Genomic DNA, 24,700 nt, shown 5'->3' with positions numbered 1-24,700 from the left:
TTTGTCAAACATGATTTACAATTCACAAATCTGTGCTGAAAATGCCCAATCAGATCATTATCACCCAGGCTTCTATGTATCCCATGCTTAGAATAGATTCTAGCAAGCAGCTACTCACAGCCTGCCATCGTGAGAATAATCTACATATTCCTACTCTCTGCTTTTCATTTGTTAGCCAATTTTAAAACAAAGCTCATACATTACCTCCTACTCCACAAACTTGAATAAATTTACCTAGTCCTTCAGGGGACTTTATCAAAAATCTTCCAAAGATCTGAATATATAATGTCGACAGGCTGTCCTTTATCAATTTTGTTTGTGAAATGTTCAGAAATACCAACAGGCTTGTTAAACATAATTTCCAATTCATAAATCTCTTCTGACAATGCCCAAACGGATTATTATCAATCAGGTTTCTATTTATCCCATTCTTTACAATAATTTCCAGCATTTTCCCTAGTACTGGTATAAGGTTAACAGGGTTATACTTCCATGTTTTGTCTTAGACTCTTTTCTTAAATAGTGTCGTGATATTTGCTAGCTTCAGATCTGCAGGAATCATTCAAAAACCAATGGGTTTTGGAAGATAATCACCAATGCATTGATTATCCCTATAGCATTTACTTCTCCATCATGGCATGTAGAACATCAGGTCCTGGGGATTAATCAGTTAAGAAATTGACAACTGAACCGGAGTCCTTGTGACATGGACCTAATTGGTGTGGTGGCAAGAAGTGAGGTGATCACCCACTATTGTGCAGCACAATTAATTGCCCCAGCACCACTGAACCCATCACAGAGGAGGGTGCTGAATTTCTCCCAATGAGTGGAATGAGACTGAGAACCAACGGGCTACTCGTGGACTCATGTATTTAACATTCTGCTGTCTTGATACTCATTGCACCATATAGCGACATTGAGTAATGAGAACATGACTAAGATTCTCACGTCTGTATGGAATTGTCAAACTAATGAGGAGCTGTTATGCATTTACATATTCCAGACTTCCATACTGGTATTCTTATTAAGAAGCAGTCTGCTGTCTGCAATCATCGTGAAAACAATTATGTTGACATGGCCAGCAAACTAATCTCTTTAAATATCTCTTGAGCAGCATTGCCAAGTATTTGAATATGTTGAACATGAGGATCTCCAGCTCACTCTCTGTTCTCTGTTCTGTACAGGATTACACACAAGGTGCTCCCAATTGCTGAGATTGTTGCTTGACTATTTTCAGTACCATTCTTTATCAGTTTGGTTTGCATCTCTCTCATGTGAGAATGTGCCACAGGCTGTTGCAAACCACAGATCTGAATAACAGTCATTATCAGCCTTGAAATATTAACTGTGTTTCTTTCTCACCGGGTGCTGCCAGACCTGCTGAGTTTCTGCAGCATCCACATATTTTTAACATTTACAGAAACTCCATCAAATCCACATGATCATTCCAGTAACACTGATACTGTAGCAATGTTACAATGAAGTATGAGTTATTAAATAGTGTGGTCTCTCTGGACTGAAATAATTTTATTGATAGACTGAGTTACAAGAGAATAATTTCTGTTTTGATATTGTATCACGTGGCTACATGCAAAAGGAAAGACAATTTTTCAATTTGAATCTGCTGAGTGTGAGGGTGCAGTGTAACACATTGAAATGTTTTCTCTGATCCATAGAAACAACAACACCATCAGAGACACCAACTACAAGGACATCTAGCACCAGCTACATACTTGGTAAGAGACAATGGTTTTATACTGAGAATTAAGTTGTGCTCAATAAGTGTATTATTTCTTTAAATATGTGGTCTGTAATAGACACAATAACAAGATATGAAATTTATTTTTACATGCAAATTTACTTCTCTTGTTTCTCATCTTTGCATCTGTATTCATTAAAATGCAATCTTCAGGCAATGCTTTAGTAATTGTATTTCTTTTGTTTCTTATTAACTGGTTGTGGGTGTTGGTGACTAGACCAGAATTTATTGCCCATCTCTAATTGTCCTCAACAAGGTGCTGCTGAGCTATCTTCTTAACTGGCTATGGACCACATGGTGTAGGTACACACACAGGGCTGTAACTGAGAGAGAGAGAGAGACAATTCCAGGATTTTGATACAGCTGTGGTGAATCACTCATCATATAATTCCAATATATGTTTCTGTGTACAGTATATCTGTATAGAATTTAATGGAAAATGAATGTATGTGAAAAATTGATGTAGATTTACAAATTATTTTGCAATGAATGATAACCTCCACACACACATCCCTTATGTATGAATGAAGCACACTAGACTCCAAATGGAAAGGCAGCATCTGAGGAGCAGGAAAATCGACGTTTCAGGCAAAGGATGAAGGGCTTTTGCCCAAAACGTCGATTTTCCTGCTTCTCGGATGCTGCCTGAACTGCTGTGCTTTTCCAGCACCACTCTAATCCAGAATCTGGTTTTCAGCATCTGCAGTCATTGTTTTTACCATCCAAATGGAAAGGAATAATCTCACTGAGTAACATGCTTTCGATGACCAATATATTTGTCATCCCTAGACAAGCTCATACAGCTCAAGAGTAAATCCAGTTAGTCAGCCTTTGGATTTATTCTTAGACCTTTATTTCAACATGTTCACTCTTAATCTTTGATATTACGAATAGAATCCTACTTTGACAAGTAATTTGATACTACATCAGTCCCAACAGTCAAATATTACACTGAACTAATGCTCAGTAGTAGTGAAATTATTTGATGAAACTATGATGTGGCAATTCACCCATCTAACAGAAATTCTACAGCCATTTTCTTTTTTCAGTTTCTTGTTAACTAAGTTGATTAAGGAAGTTTCATCAAGACTTCTCTCCTTATTTTGCAGAGGAGGAATGTAATGGTGAATGGTCCACTTGGGTTAATGACAATACACCTTCTGAGATCAACCCAGAGGACTTTGAATTATTGGATTTAATGCGCGATGAACTGTGTCCTTCCTTGTCCGATACAATTAATAAAATTCAGTGCCAATTTGTTGATTTCCCCGAGTGGCCAGTGAGTCAATCAATAGACAATGTGACCTGTGATATAGACACAGGACTTGTCTGTACATTCAATGAAAGTGGTTTGGGAGGAAGAAGATTTTGCTACGACTATCAAATTCGAGTTTGCTGTGAGCCACACGTAACAACAGAATGGACAACAACAAGTCTTCCAGAAACCACCTCTACAACCATCATTCCAGGTAAATATGACAGTTATGGACAAGTAAAAGATATTTTTACTGCAAAAACAGTGAGAACCCTTAGGTCCGACTTTCGGTTTTGAGAACAAGTGAAGAGGGCTATCAGCTCCCGTCTTTTGAAGCTGTTGTAGTAAATTAAAACAAGTACATTTTTTTCGTTTACAATGCAGCAAACAATTTTCAATTAAACGTAATCTGTTGGAAAATGAGGGAATCATAGAGTTTTACTGTGCGCAAGAGAGTCAAATTCTAGTACCTACTATCCCGGAGAAAGAAGTAATGACTAAGTGACAAAATGAGTTTTGAGAAGATTTATAGCTCAGGTTGAGGTTCTGGATGTAGATTTGCTCGCTGAGCTGGTAGGTTCATTTCCAGATGTTTCGTCACCCTACTAGGTGACATCTTCAGTGGGCCTCCAGGTGAAGCACTGCTGATCATTCCTGCTTTCTATTTATCTGTTTGTGTTTCTTTGGGTTGGTGAATAAATAGAAATACATATGAAAATAAATATAACATATAAATAGAAAGCAGGAGTGATCAGCAGTGCTTCACCCGGAGGCCCACTGAAAATGTCACCTAGTAGGGTGACGAAACATCTGGAAATGAACCTTCCAGTTCAGCAAGCAAACCTACATCCAGAATAAGTGACATTAAACACATGCACAATCTCAGGTGATAAATCTAAAGGGGAGAGTTTCTGATGTCGTCTCGAAGAATAAAGGTTACATGGTTAACAGATTCTCAGAATTGCCTTGATGTTCAATGATGAACTTGAGATGACAGTTGTTTAATTGCTGATTTGCATCCTCAGCAGTAGCAAGTTCTATATTTGAGTTGTCAGTGAATGACTGTTTGCCAATTTGCTTTTTGCCCAGGTCCTGTCTTCTGAGTTGATTAAATAAACTGGCACGGAAAGAGGATGAATTGTCCATTTCTTGCTTTCAGCACCATTTTTCCTTTCATCTACTTTTCTGGATTTAAGCAAACGGTTTTGCAGGGTTGGAGGAAGCTTTGAAAATGCCCAGGCAGTTACTTCAGAATTTGGCATGATGGGTTACAACTCTTCCAAATCAATTGCCTGATCATTTAAAAAAAAATGGGACCATTGCTTTAGCCTGCAGTAGGTATGAGATCGGTTCTTGATTACCAAGGGGATCAAAAGTTATGGGGAGAAAGCGGGAAATTGACATTGAAATATCAGCCCTGATTGACTGGCGGAGCAGACTCGATTGGTTGAATGTCCGACTTTCTGCTCCTATGTCTTATGGTGTTATGACTCTATGTGCAGGTTGCACATTCAATAATCATTTACATGGAGTGGACAGTTCGCATTATTTTCTTTGATACTATTTACCACCTCTCCGTTTTAGCCCAGGTATGTAGATGCACATACTTGTAAAACTGCCACATAGATAAGATAAGGAATATGAGATGAACTTTTCAAACTTCAATGTAAATCCATGTAATGCATCTGAATGTTGATAAAAATGGATTTATATGATGCGATACAGACCTTTCATTTCTATTGCTGAACTTGTTTTGTTCACTTGTGTAATTTCATGACTAGTTTATCCAATTTTTTGCCATTCCTTATCTCTCCAAAGTTTGCTAGTCTACCGAACTCCTAATTGTCCTGAAGGTTTCTCTGTCTGGATGAGGGATCCCAGTAAATGTCTAAACAGATTCCTGTAGAATTGCCAGGGTTGCTTCACTGGTATTTTCAGATCCATTGCTTATCTGGAAATGTTGAGGTCAACCTGGATGAGTATCTCAATCAGAGATCCCATCGTTAATAAAAAACTAATTTGCAAGAAATCCATTATTAATGTGGTTACGCCTACATGACAATGAGAACAATTGTTACATATAGGACATCATTTGCACCATTTTAAGGAGCATTAATATAACTACATACTCTCTGCTTCAATTACTTTTACTGAACAGACTAAGAGCGATACATGCTGCATGAAAGTTAATGTCATCCTGACTCCAAGAACCTCAGTGTACATTGTAGCTGATTCAAATGTTTTCATATTCTCAATAGAAACTACTCTCCCAATACGGACTACTACCATCTCCATACCCAGTAAATAACAGTGGTTTGCCACTCTGTTCTTGAACTGTCTTGACACGTAGATTGTAACCTACTCAATGACAGGCCACAGAGAGTTACTGAACAAAGCTTGGCTTTAATTTGTACCCACACGTACTCTTTTATAATGATATACTGAAATATTGCTTGTAGCTTTGGTCATTATGATGTACCTTTTTGGGCAATATTTGTCTTGAAGTAGTGCTCCTGACGTAGGTTTTTGTTAGAAGTGAAATGTGAGTCAGAAGTTGGTGATAATCGATTTACGAGTTGCTGTCACACAATGTTCCTCATGATGGAACTCCATCTGTGCATCACCATTTGAGAAAAGCATATCATAATAGTGTTATGAAATAACATCTACTTGGTTGTCATAAATAATTGTCACATATTACGAAAACTGGTGATCTATCACCATATCAAGGGATGAGAGAAGGTCATGAGGGCAGTCAGTCTCACTCTGTCATGCAGGCCCGACTGTAAGATCCTTTGTATCTATTCCTCACTGACCTGAACCTTTGTTCCACTCTCTCTATGGCAATAACATCTTTTCTGAGGTGAGGAGATCAAAACTGCAGACACTGCTCAAGATGCAGTTGAACCAGGCTCCTACACAACTGAAGCAAGATTTCACTTTATCTGTGTTCAAATCCTCTTGTGATTAACACCGACATTCCATAACACTGGCTGCCCCTGCATGTTAGTCTTCAGTGATTTACTGCTTAAAAATGTGTTGCTGGAAAAGCGCAGCAGGTCAGGCAGCTCCTTTGATGCTGCCTGACCTGCTGCGCTTTTCCAGCAACACATTTTTAAGCTCTGATCTCCAGCATCTGCAATCCTCATTTTCTTCAGTGACTTACTGACAAGAACTCCTCATTCCCTATGAGCATCTAAAGTTTCCAATGTCTCTCCTTGATAGTAATACACTGCACATTTGTTTCTCATCACAAATTAGATAATTTCACATTTGCACATTATGCCCTATGCCATGTTCTTGCCTATTCAATAAGTCTGTCCAAATCCTTCTGAAAGCTCTTTATATCTTTGCCACAGCACATATTCTTACTTAGGTTTGCAGTGCCTGCTAATTTGCCAATATTATATTTGGTTCCCACCTGTTAATAGGGTCCAGTTACTGACCCTTGCAGTAACCCATTACTCAGAGCCCACCAACGTGAGGATGATCCATATATTTCTCCTCTCTTTGTTAGCTAATTATTAATCAATGGTAGTAGATCATGCCTATTTCACGTGCTTGAATACTGTAGTTATAACCAGCCTCACTTAGGGAAACCTTTTGATAGTCTTTGCAAGATTTGAGTACTCTATGTCCATTGTCTCTCTTTTATCAACTTTGTTCAGAACAAGCTCAAAAATGCCATCAAATTTGTCAAATACTATTTCTAATTCATAAATCCATACTGAGAATGCCCAATCGGATCATTATCTATCTCTAGGTTTCTATATCTGCCTGCCTTTAGAATACATTCTAAAACTTTCCCTACTACTGATGTAAGGTTGGCAGGTCTGTCTGTCTCTGTTTGTCTCTCTCTCGCTTCTTAAATAATGGGGTGACATTTGCAGGAATCATTCAAAAGCCTATGAGTCTTGAAAGCATTGAATGTCCCTGTCACACCTCCTTCTACACTCTGGGATGTGGGGATTTATTAACTTGCAACCACTTTTATTTCTACAGTAAAGCATCTGACTGATGCTTATTTCCTTCAAATCCTCATTGTCCCTCAACTCTTACCTTCCAGCAAGAAAACATTTTATGACAAAAGTAAAATGCTGCTCGTATTGAATGAAATAACTCCACCCGGGCCAGTATCCCGTCATATTTAGTCATCCTTTATTTACACATGGAGAGTCCTTGCCACTGATCCAACTCCGTCAGAGCCAGCTCTGAATGAACAGAAGTTCTGTCACTCCTGTCTATATCTGTCAGCCAGGGCTCTCTGATAGGGCTGTTAATCTGATCCAATCAGGGAACTCAGATTCTATGAATTCCACCTGTCTAACCTCATTCCAATCACTACCGTGGCGATGGAAAATAAAAACTGATCTGGTAGCAGTTGTGGGGAGAGAGAGAGAGAGTGCGAGTCAATGTTTTAAATTCAGTGCCTCTTCTTCAGAAACAGTTCTTTGCTTTCGTAGGCTATATAATGTTAGTTATCAAACATACTTTGCACACTTTGGTAACACAGAGATTATAGATTGAAAATGCTATGGGGTGAGAGATGTTCATGAAGCTGAACCATTGCACTCCATCAGACACATCATTGGGACATTGTATCGGACTAATACTCACTGATCAGAGTCTGGGGACAAGGCTTGTTAGGTTTTCTCATTTCATGGATCTTAAGGAAATGTTATCTGGCAGTCATTGTGGGCATGGAATTTAATTTCCCTCAATTCCCCCATCCCCTCATGTAGGCAGCTGAAGATCACTGCCTTGATCTTTCAAATGTTGGCTATAATTTATGGTAATGCTGGAGATTAATAGACAATGGGTGCAGGATTAGGCCATTCTGCCCTTTGAGCCAACACCACCATTCACTATGATCATGGCTGATCATCCTCAATCAGTATCCTGTTCCTGCCTTATCCCCATAACCCTTGATTCCACTATCCTTAAGAGCTCTATCCAACTCTTTCTCCAAAGTATCCAGAGACTTGGCCTCCACAGCCTTCTGGGGCAGAGCATTCCATAGACCCACCATTCTCTAGGTGAAGACGTTTCTCCTCAACTCTGTTCTAAGTGGCCTTCACCTTATTTTTAAACTGTGTCCTCTGGTTCGGGATTCATCCATCAGCGGAAACATGCTTCCTGCCTCCAGAGTGTTCAATCCATTAATAATCTTACAAGTCTCAATCAGATCCCCTCTCAGCCTTCTAAACTCAAGGGTATACAAGCCCAGTCGCTCCAATCATTCAGCGTAATAGTCCAGCCATTCCGGGAATTGATCCTAACTGTTATCCCTATCACTGAGAGACCACCACTGGTGGGAGACATGAGGGTATTTTAGTGGATGTTAGTTACCCTCCGGGAGCTCCATTGACAACCGGGCAGGAGCCTTTGTGATGTGGACTTAATTGGGGTGAAGACAAGAAGGCAGTGGGGCATCATTCACCATAATCCAATATGAAATATTGCCCCCCACCACAGGGGAGCACATTGAATTCCTCCCAGTGAGTGGAACGAGACTGAGAAACAACAGGTTTCGTGTTATTCCATGTTGTGTTGTCTTGCTATAAAAAGAACATGATAAAGAATCTCAAGTCTGCACAGAATCGGCAAACTATAGAAAAACTGTTTTGCATTTGCCTCTTCCAGTCTTGCACACATGAAACCTGCATTAAAAGCAATCTGTGAACCACCAATATGAAAATGATTGCTGATTATATTGACATGGCCAGTAATCTAATCGCTTAAGTCAACTCATGAACAGGAACAGCAGCATTGCCAAGTATCGGGATACGTTGAATATGAGGATGTGCAGCTCGCTTTCTGTCTCTGGTTCTGTACAGGAGTACAAACAAGGTGCTCCCACTGTATAAGTGCTGAGATTGTTGCTCAACTGTCTTCAGAAACACCCTCTATCAGTTCGGTTTGCATCTCCCTCACATGAGAATGAGCCACAGGCTATTGCCAACTACAGATCTGAACAACAGCCACATCAGACTTGAAACATAAACTCTGTAACTTTTATCAGAGAAATGATAATGAATTATAAGTCATTAAATAGTGTGGTCTCTCTTGACAAAATAATTTTGTTGAGCAGACTGAGATCAAAGAGAATTATTTCACTTTTGCAATCGTTTAATATGGCTACATGCAACAGGAGAGAAACGTTTTAGATTTGATTCTGTTGAGCCTCAGGGTGCAGTGTAACAGGTTGAAATGTTTTCTCTGATCCATAGAAACAACAACACCATCAGAGAGACTGACTACAAGAACATCTACCACCAGCTACATACCTGGTAAGGGACAATGGTTATATAGTGAGGACCAAGCTGTTCTCGATAAGAGTTTAACTTTCTAAGTCTGAACATTTATTAAGATGACAATAAGGCATGCCTTTATTTTTACAGGCAAATATTTTATTTTTCATTCTAAACGTCTTTGTATCTCCACGCATTTGGATGGAATATTTGGACAATGCTTTAGACATTGTATTTCTTTTTGTTTCTCATTAACTGGTTGTGGGTGTTGCTGGCTAGATCAGCATTTATTGCCCATCCCAAACTGCCCTCAGGAAGGTGCTGCTGAGCTATATTTCTGAACAGCTCCATGAGTTGTAGGTACAGACACAGGACTGTAACAGGCAATGAATTCCAGGAGTTTGATAAAGGAATGCATTTTTCTGCAACAGTTACAAGATGACTTTATGTATAATTTGCACAATCAGTAATTATTTACATCATGTATAGATTTGCATTATTTTCTTTGATACTATTTACCATCTCTCAGCTTTGGACTAGTTATGTAGACGTACAAACTTGTAAAACTGCCACATAAATAGAATAAGGAGATGAGATTACATTTTTAAACTTCAATGTAAGTACATGGAGTGCACATGAACGTGGGAATAAATGAATTTATATGAGAAGATGTGGACTTTGCATTTCTACTGCTGAAATTGTTTTGTTCACTTATGTAGTTTCATGACCAGTTTATTCAAATTTTTGCCATCCCTAATCCCTCCAAATTTTGTCACTCTACTGAACTCCTAATTGACCTGAAGTTTTCCTTGTTCTGGGTGAGGATCCCAGTAAATGTCCAATCAGCATTGGATGGCTTTTCAGGTATGGTTCCTGTAGAATGGATGGGATTGGTGCAGTGGTATTTTCAGATCCATTGCTTATCTGGAAAAGTTGAGGTCAACCTGAATGAGTACCTCATTCAGAAATCCTACAGTTAATTTACAACTAATATTTGCAGGAACTCCATTATTAATATGGTTACAGTTATATGACAATGAGAGGAATTGTTACATATAGGACATCATTTGCACCAGTATAAGGAGCATTAATAACGACATGCTGTTCTCTTCGACTACTTTTACTGAGCAGACTAAGAACGATACATGCTGCATGAAAGTTAATGTTATCCTGACTCCAAGAGCCTCAGTGTACATTGTAGCTGATTGAAATGTTTTCATATTCTCAATAGAAACTACTCTCCCAATACGGACGACAACTGAATCAACCACCATCTACATCCCCGGTAAGTAACAGTGGTTTGCCACTCTGTCCTTGAACTGTCTCGACACATAGGTTGTTTAGTGGCATGTCATTGAGTAGGTTACAAAGCTTGGCTTTATTTTTTACCCACACGTACTCTTTTCTAATGATAGACTGAAATATTGCTTGTAGCTTTGGTCATTATGCTGTAACTTTTCAGGCAATATTTGTCTTGAAGTAGTGCTCCTGACGTAGATTTTTGTTGGAAGTGAAATGTGAGTCAGAAGTTGGTGATAATTGATTTACGAGTTGCTGTCACACAATGTTCCTCATGATGGTATTCCATCTGTGCATCACCATTTGAGAAAAGCATATCATAATAGTGTTATAAAATAACATCTACCACCTTGGTTGTCATAAATAATTGTCACATATTACCAAAACTGGTGATCTATCACAATATCAAGGGATGAGAGAAGGGCATGAGGACAGTCAGTCTCACTCGGTCATGCCGGCCCAACTGTAAAACTCTCTCCTGATATCCCCCGTTGCCCCTTTGCCACAATGGCCTGGCTGATGTTGAGCTAAAACAGCACTCAGTGGGGGCAGTAACAGGCCCTGCCCAGAATTGGGAAGAACAAGGTGTGTAGTAAAATCTGTTGGCCAATTCGAGAGTTTCCTTTCCAGGTTTTCATCCCAATACGTTCCTCATCCATCACTGAGAGACCACCACTGATGGGGGCATGAGTGCCGGGTGGTGGATGTTAATTGCCCTGAGGGATCTCAATTGACAATTGGGCAGAAATCTTTGCCACTTAAGTGGTGTGGAAGCAAGAAAACATTGGGACATCATCCACCGTGGACCAGCATAAAACATTGCCTCCCACCACCACCAAACCCATCACAGGTGAGGACATTGAATTCCTCCCAACAAGTGGAATGAGACTGAGAAAAACAGCAGGTTGCTCTTGGACTCACATTATTGTACATTCTGTTGCCTTGATGTAACAATGGCATGATAAAGAATTTCAAGTCTGCATAGAATTGTCAAACTATAGAAGAACTGTTATGGACCTTACTATTCCAGAGTAACACACAGGACATCTGCATTACACTCGACCTGCCATCCACCAATACCATGAAAATGATTGATGATTATATTGGCATGGCCAGTAATCTAATCACTTTAATTAACTCATGATCAAGAACAGCAGCATTGCCAAGTATCTGAATATGTTGAACACGAGGATCTGCAGCTCACTCTTGATCTCTGGTTCTGTACAGGAGTACACACCAGGTGCTCCCACTGTATAATTGCTGATGTTGTTGCTTGACTGCCTTCAGAACCCTTCTTTATCATTTTAGTTTGTGTCTCCCTCATGTGAGACTGTTCCACAGGCTATTGCCAACTACAGATCTGAACAACACTCACATCAAACTTGAAACATAAATTCTGTTTTTCTTTCCACTAACGTTGGCAGGCCTGAGGTTTTCCACCATCCAGAGTATTTTACTTTATATTTACAGGAAGTCCAATAAATCGACATGGCATTTCCAGTAGCACTTACATCATAGAAATGTTATACTGAATTATGAGTTCAAAAATAGTGTGGTGTCTCTTGACTAAAGTAATTTTATTGACAGAATGAGATAGAGAATAATTTTAATTTTGCAATTGCTTAACTTGACTATATGCAACAGGAAAGAAAGTTTTTAGGTTTGATTCTGTTGAGCCTCAGGGTGATGTGTAACAAGTTGAAATGTTTTCTTTGATCCATAGAAACAACAACACCATCAGAGAAGCCGACTACAACGACATCTACCACCAGCTACATACCTGGTAAGGGACAATGATTTTATACTGAGGACTATGTTTGTCTCAATCAGAGTTTTACTTTCCAACTCTGTGATCTGTTATTGAGATGACAATAAGAGATGGATTTTATTTTTACATGCATATATTTTACATTTCATGCTAAACATGTTTGTACTTCCACTCATTTAGATGGAATATTTGGAGAATGCTTTAGACGTTGTATTTCTTTTTGTTTCTCATTAACTGGTTGTGGGTGTCACTGGGTAGACCAGCATTTATTGCCCATCCCAAACTGCCCTTAGGAAGGTGCTGCTGAACTATCTTCCTGGACGGCTGCAGTTCATGTGGTGTAAGTACAGACAGTGCTGTAACAGAGAGTTTTTGACACAGCGATGATGAATTGATGAGCATATATTTTAATACATGATTTGGTGTCCCGTATCTTTGTCTTTCTTTGTATATCTTTGTCCAGTATTTTATGGAAGAGAGATATATATTAGAAATAGATGTGAATTAATGGATCACTTTGTAATGAACAATAACGTCCTCATCCATATCCCTGATATTTGAATTAAGCATACTTGACTCCAGTAGGAAAGGATGCATTATAAAATCTATTCTCATTAAATAACATGTTTTCAGTGACCAAATATATTTATCACTCATTGAGGAGCTCCTAGAGCTCACTAATTATTCAAGTCAATCTCTGGATTCCTTCTTAGATTTTTATTTCACCATGTTCACTCCTTTGGCAGTTGACAATCACTGCCTTGATGTTTGATATTATGAGTGGAATCCTACAACGACAAAATAATCTGAAACTAGATCAGTCTGACAGTGAAATATTGTGTTTTTTTTTAGTTAATGTTCAACCATGGGAAAATTTCACTGTCATTTGCCCTTTTCAGATTTCTTGAGAACTAAGTTGATTACAAACAGATTTAATAAGTCCAGTCTCCTTATTTTGCAGAGGAGGAATGTAATGGTGAATGGTCCCTTTGGATTAATGACAACACACCTTCTGAGATCAACCCAGAGGACTTTGAATTATTGGATTCAATGCGCGATGAACTGTGTCCTTCCTTGTCTGATACAATTAATAAAATTCAGTGCCAATTTGTTAATTTCCCCGAGTGGCCAGTGAGTCAATCAATAGACAATGTGACCTGTGACATAGACACAGGACTTGTCTGTACATTCAATGAAAGTGGTTTGGGAGGAAGAAGATTTTGCTACGACTATCAAATTCGAGTTTGCTGTCAACCACACACAGTAACAGAATGGACAACAACAAGTCTTCCAGAAACCACTTCTACAACCATCATTCCAGGTAAATATGATAGTTATGCACTAGGGAAAAATATTTTCACTACAAAAGCAATGAGAACTCATAGGTCGTATTTTGGGTTTCAGGAGCAAGTGAGAAAGGGAATCAGCTCCTGTCTTTTGAAGCTTCTTGCAGTATATTGCAACAAGTATTATATTTTCTTTTACAATGCAGCAAACATGTTTCATTTAAAACATAATTTGTTGGAAAATGAAGGTACTATATAACAACGTTGTTTTGTCTGCAAAAACATCAAATCTTAGAGCCTACTACCTCTGCTAAAGAAATAATGAATTAGTGACATCAAACACATGCACCAACCCAAGTGATACATCTGTAGCGGAGAATTTCTGATATCGACTATAGAATAAAGGTTACAGGGTTTACAAGTTTTAGAGGTGCCTTGATATTTGATGCTGAACTTGAAACTACAGTTATTTAATTGTTGATTTGTATCTGCAGTATTAGCACATTCTATCTTTGAGTTATAGAGTCATAGAGATGTACAGCACGGAAACAGACCTTTCAGTCCAATTTATCCACGCCGACCAGATACCCCAACCCAATCTAGTCCCACCTGCCAGCACCTGGCTCATATCCCTCCAAACCCTTCCTATTCATATACCCATCCAAATGCTTTTTAAATGTTGCAATTGTACCAGCCTCCACCACTTCCTCTGGCTGCTCATTTCATACACACACCACCTTCTGTGTGATTTGCCAATTTACTCTTTGCCCTGGTCCTGTGTTCTGAATTGTTGAAATAAACTGGCAAGGCGAGTGGATGAGTTGTTCATCTCTTACAACTCCATTTTTTGTTTATGTCTTCTCATCTGGATTTAAGCAAATAGTTTTGTAGGGTTTCAGGTGGCATTGAAAATTCCCAGGAAATTTCTCCAGAGTTTGGCACGATGGGAATTCCCATCAACTCCTATCTGCATTTCAAAATTGATTAGACATCGAACAATGGGGGCCATTGTGTTTTCCTGCAGCCGTTACAAGATGACTTTATGTGCATTTTGCACAATCGATGATCATTTAGAGTTTTATTTAGATAGTTTTACATATCTTTCTTTGATAGTAATTAGCACATCTCAATTTTGGACTAGTTGTATAAATGTACAAACTTGTAAAATTGCCGTATAAACACAATGACGAATATTATATGAAATTTTCAAACTACAATGTAAATACATGAAGTGTCCATGAATGTCAGTAAAAGTAGAATCCTATCATGAGTTATTATTGCCACTGCTGAACTTTGTTCATCGATGCAGTTTCATGGCTAGTTCACTCAACGTTTTGCCATCACTTATCCTTCCAAATTTTGCCAGTCTACTGAACATCTTGCTGGCCTGAAGGCTTCCCTATTCTGGATAAGGGGTCCCAGCAAATGCCCAAACAGCACTGGATGGATTTAGGAGGCACGACGCCTATGTAATTGCCAGGATTGCTTCTCTCGTATTTTCTGGTCCGTTGGTAATGCGGAGGAGTATCTCTTTGTTTGACTGTTTATTAAAACCTAATGTTTGCAGGAACTCCATTATCAATACGATTAAATCTATACAACAGTTTCCTCAACTGCTATATATTGGATATCATTTCTACAAGTATAAGGACCATTAAAAACTTCATACTCTTTTCTTAAACTACATTTATTGAGCAGATTCAGAAGTGCCTAAATTTCAACCTCTGTGTGAAGCTACATGCTGCTGCATGAAAGTTAATGATCAAGTTTCATTCTAACTCAAACAACACCAGTGTAAATTGTAGCTGATTAAAATGTTTTCCCATTCTCTACAGAAACTACTCGACCCATACAGACTACAACTGCATCAACCACCAAATACATACCTGGTAAGTAACAGTGGTTTGATGCTCTGCCCGAGAATCCTCTCCACAAGTAACTCCGTATGGTCTGTCATTGAGTAGGTAACAACCCCTGCCTTTCATTTGTAATTCCAAATACTCTTGTTTAGTTACTGGAAAAGTGCTTGAAGTTTGGTTATTATGCTGAAAATTATAGAGCAATACTTGTTGTGAAATTGTGCTCCTGACATTGATAGAACATAGAACATAGAAAAGTACAGCACAGTACAGGCCCTTCAGCCCTCGATGTTGCACCGACCGAAGCCTACCTAACCTACACTAGCCCAATAACCTCCATATGCTTGTCCAATGCCCGCTTAAATAACCCTAAAGAGGGAGAGTCCACCACTGCTACTGGCAGGGCATTCCATGAACTCACAACCTGCTGAGTAAAAAATCTACCCCTAACATCTGTCCTATACCTACCACCCCTTAATTTAAAGCTGTGTCCCCTAGTAACAGCTGACTCCATACGCGGAAAAAGGTTCTCACTGTCAACCCTATCTAAACCCCTAATCATCTTGTACATCTCTATCAAATCTCCCCTAAACCTTCTTTTCTCCAATGAGAAAAGTCCCAAGTGCCTCAGCCTTTCCTCATACAATCTTCCTACCATACCAGGCAACATCCTGGTAAACCTCTTCTGCATCCGTTCCAATGCCTCCGCATCCTTCCTGTAGTATGGCGACCAAAACTGCACACAATATTCCAGATGAGGCCGCACCAGAGTCTTATACAACTGCAACATGACCTCAGGACTCCGGAACTCAATTCCTCTTCCAATAAAGCCCAGTACACCATATGCCTTCTTCACAGCACTATTTACCTGGGTGGCAACTTTCAAAGATCTGTGTACATGGACACCAAGATCCCTCTGCTCATCCACACTACCAAGTAGTCTACCATTAGCCCAGTAATCCATCTTAGCTACATTGAATTCCATTTGCCACCTTACTGCCCAGCTCTGCAACTTATCTATATCGCGCTGTAACCTGCCACATCCTTCTTCGCTGTCCACAACTCCACCGACTTTCGTGTCATCCGCAAACTTGTTCACCCAGCCTTCAAGCCCCTCCTCCAGGTCATTTATAAAAATGACAAACAGCAATGGTCCCAAAACAGATCCTTGTGGAACACCGCTAGTAACTGCACTCCAAGATGAACCTATACCATCAACCACTACCCTCTGTCTCCTTCCAGCCAGCCAATTCCTAATCCAAATCTCTAATACACCCTCAATGCCATACCTCTGTAGTTTTTGCATTAGCCTGCCATGGGGTACCTTATCGAACGCCTTGCTAAAATCCATATACACCACATCTACTGCTTTACCCTCGTCCACTTCCTTGGTCACCTTCTCAAAAAATTCAATAAGGTTTGTGAGGCACGACCTGCCCCTCACAAAACCATGCTGACTATCCTTGATCACATTATTCCTATCCAGATGTTCATAAATCCTATCCCTTACAATTCTCTCTAAGACTTTTCCCAAAAAAGAAGTGAGACTGACTGGCCTATAGTTACTCGGGCTATCCCTGCTCCCTTTCTTGAACAAGGGGACCACATTCGCTATCCTCCAGTCTTCTGGCACTGTCCCCGAAGACAACGACGACCTAAAAATCAAGGCCAATGGCTCCGCTACCTCCTCCCTAGCTTCCCAGAGGATCCTAGGATAAATGCCATCATGCCCAGGGGACTTATCTATTTTCATCCTTTCCAGTATTCCCCAGACCTCTTCCCTACGTACCTCAAGGCCATCCATTCTAATCACTTGTGACTCAATATTCACATCAGCAACAATGTCCTGTTCCTGAGTGAATACTGACGTAAAGTATTGATTTAGTGTCTCACCAATCTCCTCCGCCTCCACACACAACTTCCCACTACTATCCTTGACTGGACCGATACCTACCCTAGTCATCCTTTTATTCCTGACATACCTATAGAAGGCCATGGGTTTTCCCTAATCCTACCAACTAAGGACTTTTCATGTCCCCTTCTCGCTGCTCTTAGCTCTCTCTTTAGATCCTTCCTGTCTACCTTATAACTCTCTCAATCGCCCCAACTGAACCTTCACGCCTCATCTTTACATCGGCTCCCCTCTTCCCTTTTACAATGGATTCCAATTCCTTATTAAACCACGGCTTCCTCACAAGACCCTTTCCTCCCTGCCTGACTGGTACATACTTATCAAGGACACCCATTAGCTGTTCCTTGAACAATCTCCACATATCATTTGTGTTCTTCCCTTGAAGCCTATTTTTCCAATCCACCCATCCTAAGTCATGCCTCACCGCATCATAATTTCCCTGCCCCCAGCTATAACTGTTGCCCTGCAGTGCGCACTTATCCCTCTCCATCACTAGAGTAAAAGTCACCGAGTTGTGGTCACTGCCCCCGAAGTGCTCACCTACCTCCAAGTCTAACGCCTGGCCTGGTTCATTACCTAGAACCTAAATCCAGTATAGCCTCACCTCTTGTTGGCCTGTCTACATATTGTGTCAGGAAACCCTCCTGCACACATTGGACAAACACCGACCCATCTAACGAACTCGAGCTATAGCTTTCCCAGTCAATATCTGGGAAGTTAAAGTCCCCATAACAACCACCCTGCTACTTTCACTCTTCTCCCGAATCATCCTCGCAATACTTTCCTCTACTTCTCTCGGACTATTAGGAGGCCTGTAGAAAACTCCTAACAGGGTGACCTCACCTTTCCTATTTCTAACCTCTGCCCACACTACCTCAGATGGCAAGTCTTCCTCCATCACCCTTTCTACTGCTGTAATACTATCCTTGACAAGCAATGCCACACCTCCCCCTCTTTTACCGACATCTCTGACCTGACTAAAACATTTAAACCCTGGAACCTGCAACAGCCATTCCTGTCCCTGTTCTACCCACGTCTCTGTAATGGCCACAACATCGAAGTCCCAGGTACCAACCCATGCTGCAAGCTCACCTACCTTATTTCTTATACTTCTGGCATTGAAGTATACACACTTCAAGCCACCTTCCTGTTTACAGGCACCCTCCTCCGATATCGATGCCATGTTCCTAACCTCCCTACACTCAAGGTCCTGTACCCTAAAGCTACAATCCAGGTTCCCATGCCCCTGCAGAGTTAGTTTAAACCCTCCCAAAGAGCACTAGCAAACCTCCCCCCAAGGATACTGGTGCCCCTCAGGTTCAGGTGTAGACCATCCTGTTTATAGAGGTCCCACCTTCCCCAGAAAGAACCCCAGTTATCCAGATACCGGAATCCCTCCCTCCTGCACCATCCCTGTAGCCACGCATTTAACTCTTCTCTCTCCCTATTCCTCGACTCTCTATCACGTGGCACAGGTAACAAACCAGAGACAACGACTATTTTCGTTCTAGCTCTGAGCTTCCAACCTAGCTCCCTGAAAGCAACTGATCAAATCAACAATATTCTCAGTAAGATAATTGTCTGACTTGATTAGAAATACAGACTAAATAAGCAAAATCTGAGAGACTGAGCTAATCATGTTTCCTAACCTGGAAGAATGGATATCAGGAGCTGACCATTTATCACCTTGTCAATCCAAATTCAATCATGCACTGCATCTTTTATTGGAATTTGATTTGCATCAGAAGTTGATGATAGTTGATTGATTGATTAGTTGCTGTTTAACTGTCACATTATGTTCCTCATATTTGCCCTGGATCGATGTGGCACCATAGAGAAATATTGCTACAAAATAACATACTTTTATTTATCAGAAATAATTGACACATATTGCCAACACTGAGGATGTATGACGAACTCAAAGGAGGAGAGAAGGTCATGTGAGCAGTCTGTCTCATTCTAACATGCAGGTCCAGCTGTTAAACCCTACCTAGCTATTCCTCATTGTCTTCAACCCTGATACATTGTTCTGCAATTCTGAAATCCACTTTAACACCAATTGTCAGACACTGATTCTGACTAAATACAAAACTACTCTGGCTGTGAGTGTTTTTAGATAAGGTTCACAAATGTATTACCTCATCAAAACAATAGAGCAGAAAGGACACTTTACAAGGCAATGGACTCAACAGGTTAACAATGAAATACCAATTCACTATTGGCTGGGTGTGCTGCCTCGACGGAAATTCTTCTTTGGTCGTCTCTCAACACACTATGGTACTGAAAAGTGAGCCTTCTTAAGGTGCCTTAACTCTTTCCAAATCACCACCAGAGCCTCACCAATGACATTCCTGAACTTTGATTGATCCAGGCAGTGCATGATTGAATTTGGATTGACAAGGTGATACATGGTCAGCTCCTGATATCCATTCTTCCAGGTTAGGAAACATGATTAGCTCAGTCTCTCCGATTTTGCTTATTTAGACTGTATTTCTAATCAAGTCAGACAATTATCTTACTGAGTATATTGTTGATTTGATCAGTTGCTTTTAATTTGTTTTTTGGAGGTGTCCTACTGGATATGTTTTATTGTCGCTGTTATGTTTGCAATTGCTGTTTTATTTTTAAAAATTCGATTGCAAATTATAACTTTAACCAAAGCAATATCAAATTAATACAAAGAAGCACATAGTGGGCAATACTTATAAATATGTACAAACTATGTGCAGCTTGTGTAGATCGAAATCCTCAGTATTTACAAATTATTAAAAATTGTTTAAATATATTCAGTTGGTATATTTACGAGTCAGAAAAGTCAAAAAGGATTGCACAGTTCTTAACGTTTATACAAAGAGTATCCTTAGGTTATTTCATCCTGTGCTACAACTACATTAAATTTCTAACTTATCAGTTTTTGTTTTGATGCCTACTAGAGAATTGTATAGGTTCATTTGTAGATTTTAACTTTCCTTCACCATGTCATCTCCACTGGAAGGCAATAGAACATTATCCCCTATGATTTTTAGGATGACGTGTAAAAGGTAAATCAGTCACACAGTCAAATTCGGTGCTGGGTTGATATTCTATGCACCATTGTGGTGAAACTATGCAATTAGAATGTGATAAATTATCTGTGATCTATCTGAAAATGCATTAAATTAAGAATAGCTATGCCATCTTCAACTCTCCCAGTCTAGGGGTCTTCTGCATGATAATCTGTCTCAAGAAAAGAACTAATTCATAGGTTGAGAGAGTTAGCATTGTAACCACAATTCATGATGGACAGTAACAGCAGCATTGCATATGTTTCAGTGTGATGGTTCAGCTTCCTGTGATTGATAAATGACACTGAATAGTGACATCAACTCCGATTTGGAGGGTACTGTGAGGTGTCAATAATATTCTAGTCAACCAGTTCACCTCTGGAACAGTGGAACTTGAACTGGGGACTCCTAGTCCAGAGGCAGGGATGTTGTCTTTACACCATTGAAAATGGAAACCAATTCATTGCAAATGATTGCTGTACAATTATTTTTAGACTTGGTGTTTTTCGGGAGAACTCCACTTAATATGGATCTAACCTGATATCAAGCGAATTAAAACCAATGTTGGCTGCAGTTCCAAAATCATTGCAATCAGATATATACGGCAGTTTCAAACAAGCTTGTATTTACCTACTGATTTTCTGAACGCAAGGGCCAGTTCGCTGGTTTATTCTCTCTATCTGCTGATATATTAGATTAAGTTAGAATAGGTTGTAATTTTACAAATTTTTAGAACATGCAGCAGAATCTTGTTAGGTTTTAATCAGAATGAAGGAGCCTCAGTGTACAGGTCAGCAGATTGACATGTTTTTCCTGCTCTACAGAAACAACAACAACAGCAACAAGCACAATGACTACAACTACACCTTTCAGTAAGTACATCCCTGGCAAGTGACAAACCTTTTATACCTTGCACCAAGTCTTTTTCTGAAGGTCAATGTTTTCAAACTTGCTTACGCTGAAGCGTAGGTAAGTAAAGGCAACATTTCCTTTCTAATTGCTCTGAAAATGTCTGTATCACTGTTCGGTATGTTGTAACTCTGGGTAGCTTTTAGAGAATTGTACTCATGAGATTAATAGTTAGTGGAAAGGGCTAGCATACCAGGAATTTAGCATCAATTAGTGGGCAATTTGAATAGGAGTCTAGATTAGAGTGGTGCTGGAAAAGCACAGCAGGTCAGGCAGCATCGGAGGAGCAGGAAATCCGATGTGATCTTTCCAACCTTGTGTTCTGGATTGTTGAAGCTCGTATGTATATTTCCATGGAAGAAGGCAACATTACAGGATATAGCCTTTGTAAATAATACATTTGTCAATTATCAACATATTTTCCCTCAATGCCAACGCTGAGGGAGTAAAGTAATATCAGGGAATGAGAGAAAGAGATGTAACCAATCTGTGTCACTCTAGTATAAACTACAAATTTCTGTCCAGATATTGCCACTTTTCTGAGGACTGTACAGGCACTAAGGTTTTATTTCTCCATCTGCTATCAGTTGATTTTATTGACTTCCGGACAGTGGGTTCCTCCTTGGAATATCCTTACTCCACCCCTGCCATAACTGACAGCTGAAAATTACCTGCCCAATCGTTGAAATGGTAGTGGAATACTACCATTGTAAACCAACCTGATGTTGGATTAATCATGAAGCAACAGCAGAGATAAAAATTTAGTGCTTATGGAATCAAAGACCTGAATGTAAAGATCATTAAACAATTGTATTATTTCACTGATGCAATAATGTATTGAGTAGACTGATGCAGAGGTGTCTAGATTTTTGCAATCTTTCTGCTTGGCTACCTGCAACAAAAGGGTAAACCAGGTACAGACAAGCCTTAGTGTGTAGCATAGCTCGTTGAATTTTTTTTTGCCTTATAGAAACAACACCACAAATCTGGAAAAAAACCTCAACTACACCTACCAACAGCTACATACCTGGTAAATGACAGTCATTTCATAAATTACACCAAATCTGTCTCCACAAATGGATTATTTCGCTGAGTTGGTGACAAAATACTGCCATTTTCCTAACAAAGAGCTTTCCACGTATTTGATTTGCAAATGTTTGTCTCACTTTTTCACTATATTGTGATTTTTGGGCAATTGTTATAAAATTGTGTTCCAAACACAGCACATAGCAAACTAAGATATAAGTTAGTAATTTGGCACTGGCTGAGGTAAAATCCTCCAACTGACTTTCATGATCTGAGTGCATCCCTGTTGTTCAAAGCCAATAAAAAAAGCGGTCATTATACTATATTGTTACATCTTTAGATATCAAGTTTATTTGTCACATGTTCCACTAAGGAGAAGGATAGTCATACAGCACGGAAAACGACCATTCAAAAAACTCATCCATGCCAACCAGACATCCCAGTCTCATCTAGTCCTGTTTGCCAGCACTTGGCCCATATCCCTCTAAGCCCTTCCTATTCACGTATCCATCCAGATGCCTTTTAAATGTTGAAATTGTATCAGCTTCCACCACTTCCTCTGGCAGCTTATTCCATACATGCACCACCCTCTGCGTGAAAACATTACCCCTCAGGTCCTTTTAAATCTTTCCTGTCTCACCTTAAACCTATGCCCCCTAATTTTGGACTCCCCTATCCTGGCTATTCACCCTATCCATGCCCCACGTGATTATATAAACATCTATTTGGTCGTCCCTCAGCCTCTGATTTTCCAGGGGAAAGAAACCCAAACTATTTGGAGTTGAAAGGCCATGTCCCAGCAGTAGTGGACAACTGACCTTGATCAGATTGACAAATGGACTGAAGGAAGGATGTTGTGAAGCTTGAAATGGTTCAAGGATGTTGCCAGGGTTGGAGGATTTAAGCTATAAGGAGAGGATGAATAAGCTAGCGCTGTTTTCCCTGGAGCTGAGGGATGACCTTATCGAGGTTTATAAAATCATGAGGGGCATGGATATGTTAAATAGACAGGGTCTTTTCCCTGGGGTGGGGGAGTCCAGGACTAGAGGGCATAGGTTTAGGGTGAGAGGGGTAAGAAATAAAAGGGACCTAACGAGCAGCTTTTTCACACAGAGGGTGATGTGTGTATGGAATGAGCTGCCAGAAGAAGTGGTGGAGGCTGGTACAATTACAGCATTTATAAAGGCATCTGGGTGGGTACATGATTAGGAAAGGTTTAGAGGGATATGTGTCAATGGTTGGCAAATGAATCAAGAACTGTTTCGGACATCTGGTCAGCATGGATGAGTTGGACCGAAGGGTACATCTCTATGTATCTACCTAGCTATTCAGTCTCCCTGTAGCTCAAACCCTCTAGGCTCATCAACATCCTTGTAAACCTTTTCTGTACCCTCTCAAGTTTAGCGACATCTTTCCTATACAAGAGTGATAAGACTTGTTCATAATTTTCTAAAAGTGTCCTAACCAATGCTCTGTATAGCCAGAATGTGACATCCCAACTCCTATACTACATGTTCGGATGAATAAAGGCAAGCACACCAAACATCTCTTTCACCGCCATGCCAACTTGCAACTCCACTTTCAAGGAGCTGTGTAGCTGCACCCCTCTATCTTTTTGTGCGGCAACCCTCCCCAGGGCTCGATCATTAACTGTGTACGTCCTGCCCTAAATTGCTTTATCAACATGCAACACCTTACGTTTATCTAAATTAAACTCCATCTGCCACTCCTCAGTCCATTTGTCAATCTGATCAAGGTCAGTTGTACTCTGAGATAATCTTCTTTACTGTTCACTACACCGCATATTTTGGTGTCATCTGCAAACTTACGAACCATACCTCCTATATTCACATCTGAATCATTTATATAAATGATGAAATGCAGTTTGATCCTTGCAGCATGCTGCTGGTCACAGGCCTTCAGTCTGAAAAGCATCCCTCCACCATCCTCTGTCTCCTACTTTCAAGTCAATTTTGTATCCAATTGGCTAACTCCTCCGAGATCCCATGTGTCTCACCTTATTAACCAGTCTACCATGCGGAGCTTTGTCAAATGCTTTGCTGAAGTCCATATAGACAACATGTTCTGACCAATAAAGGCAAGCGTACCAAACGTTTCCTTCATCAACCTGCCCCTCTGCAACTCCACTTTCAAGGAACTGTGTAGCTGCACCTCGGGTGTACCATTCAGCCTTCATCGATCTTCTTTAACACCTCTTCAAAAACTCAATCAAGTGAGTAACCCATGATTTTCCACATGTTAACTATTTCTAATCAGTCCTTGTCTTTCCAAATGCATGTAAATTCTGTCTCTCAGAAACCCATCCAACAAC

General features: G+C 40.0%; 1 protein-coding gene across 9 annotated transcripts in view; it reads left to right on the top strand.

Annotated features, from left to right (window-relative positions):
* The window catches only part of LOC140466665 (mucin-5AC-like), a 161,935-nt gene that overhangs the window by 68,036 nt on the left and 69,199 nt on the right, over positions 1-24,700 (top strand). For 8 of the 9 annotated variants that reach the window (XM_072562103.1, XM_072562106.1, XM_072562101.1 and 5 more), the window contains 8 exons: positions 1,677-1,736; positions 2,869-3,228; positions 9,245-9,304; positions 10,497-10,550; positions 12,288-12,347; positions 13,294-13,653; positions 15,454-15,507; positions 21,258-21,305. In XM_072562103.1, coding sequence (XP_072418204.1) covers positions 1,677-1,736; positions 2,869-3,228; positions 9,245-9,304; positions 10,497-10,550; positions 12,288-12,347; positions 13,294-13,653; positions 15,454-15,507; positions 21,258-21,305 — 1,056 coding nt within the window. The remainder of the gene's footprint in view (positions 1-1,676; positions 1,737-2,868; positions 3,229-9,244; positions 9,305-10,496; positions 10,551-12,287; positions 12,348-13,293; positions 13,654-15,453; positions 15,508-21,257; positions 21,306-24,700) is intronic. The other variant, XM_072562100.1, reaches the window with a different exon arrangement.

The sequence above is a fragment of the Chiloscyllium punctatum genome, chromosome 44 (assembly GCF_047496795.1).
Source record: "Chiloscyllium punctatum isolate Juve2018m chromosome 44, sChiPun1.3, whole genome shotgun sequence".
Taxonomy (NCBI): Eukaryota; Metazoa; Chordata; class Chondrichthyes; order Orectolobiformes; family Hemiscylliidae; genus Chiloscyllium; species Chiloscyllium punctatum.
Note: the sequence above shows the minus strand (reverse complement) of the source record. Positions and strands in the feature narration are given on the sequence as shown.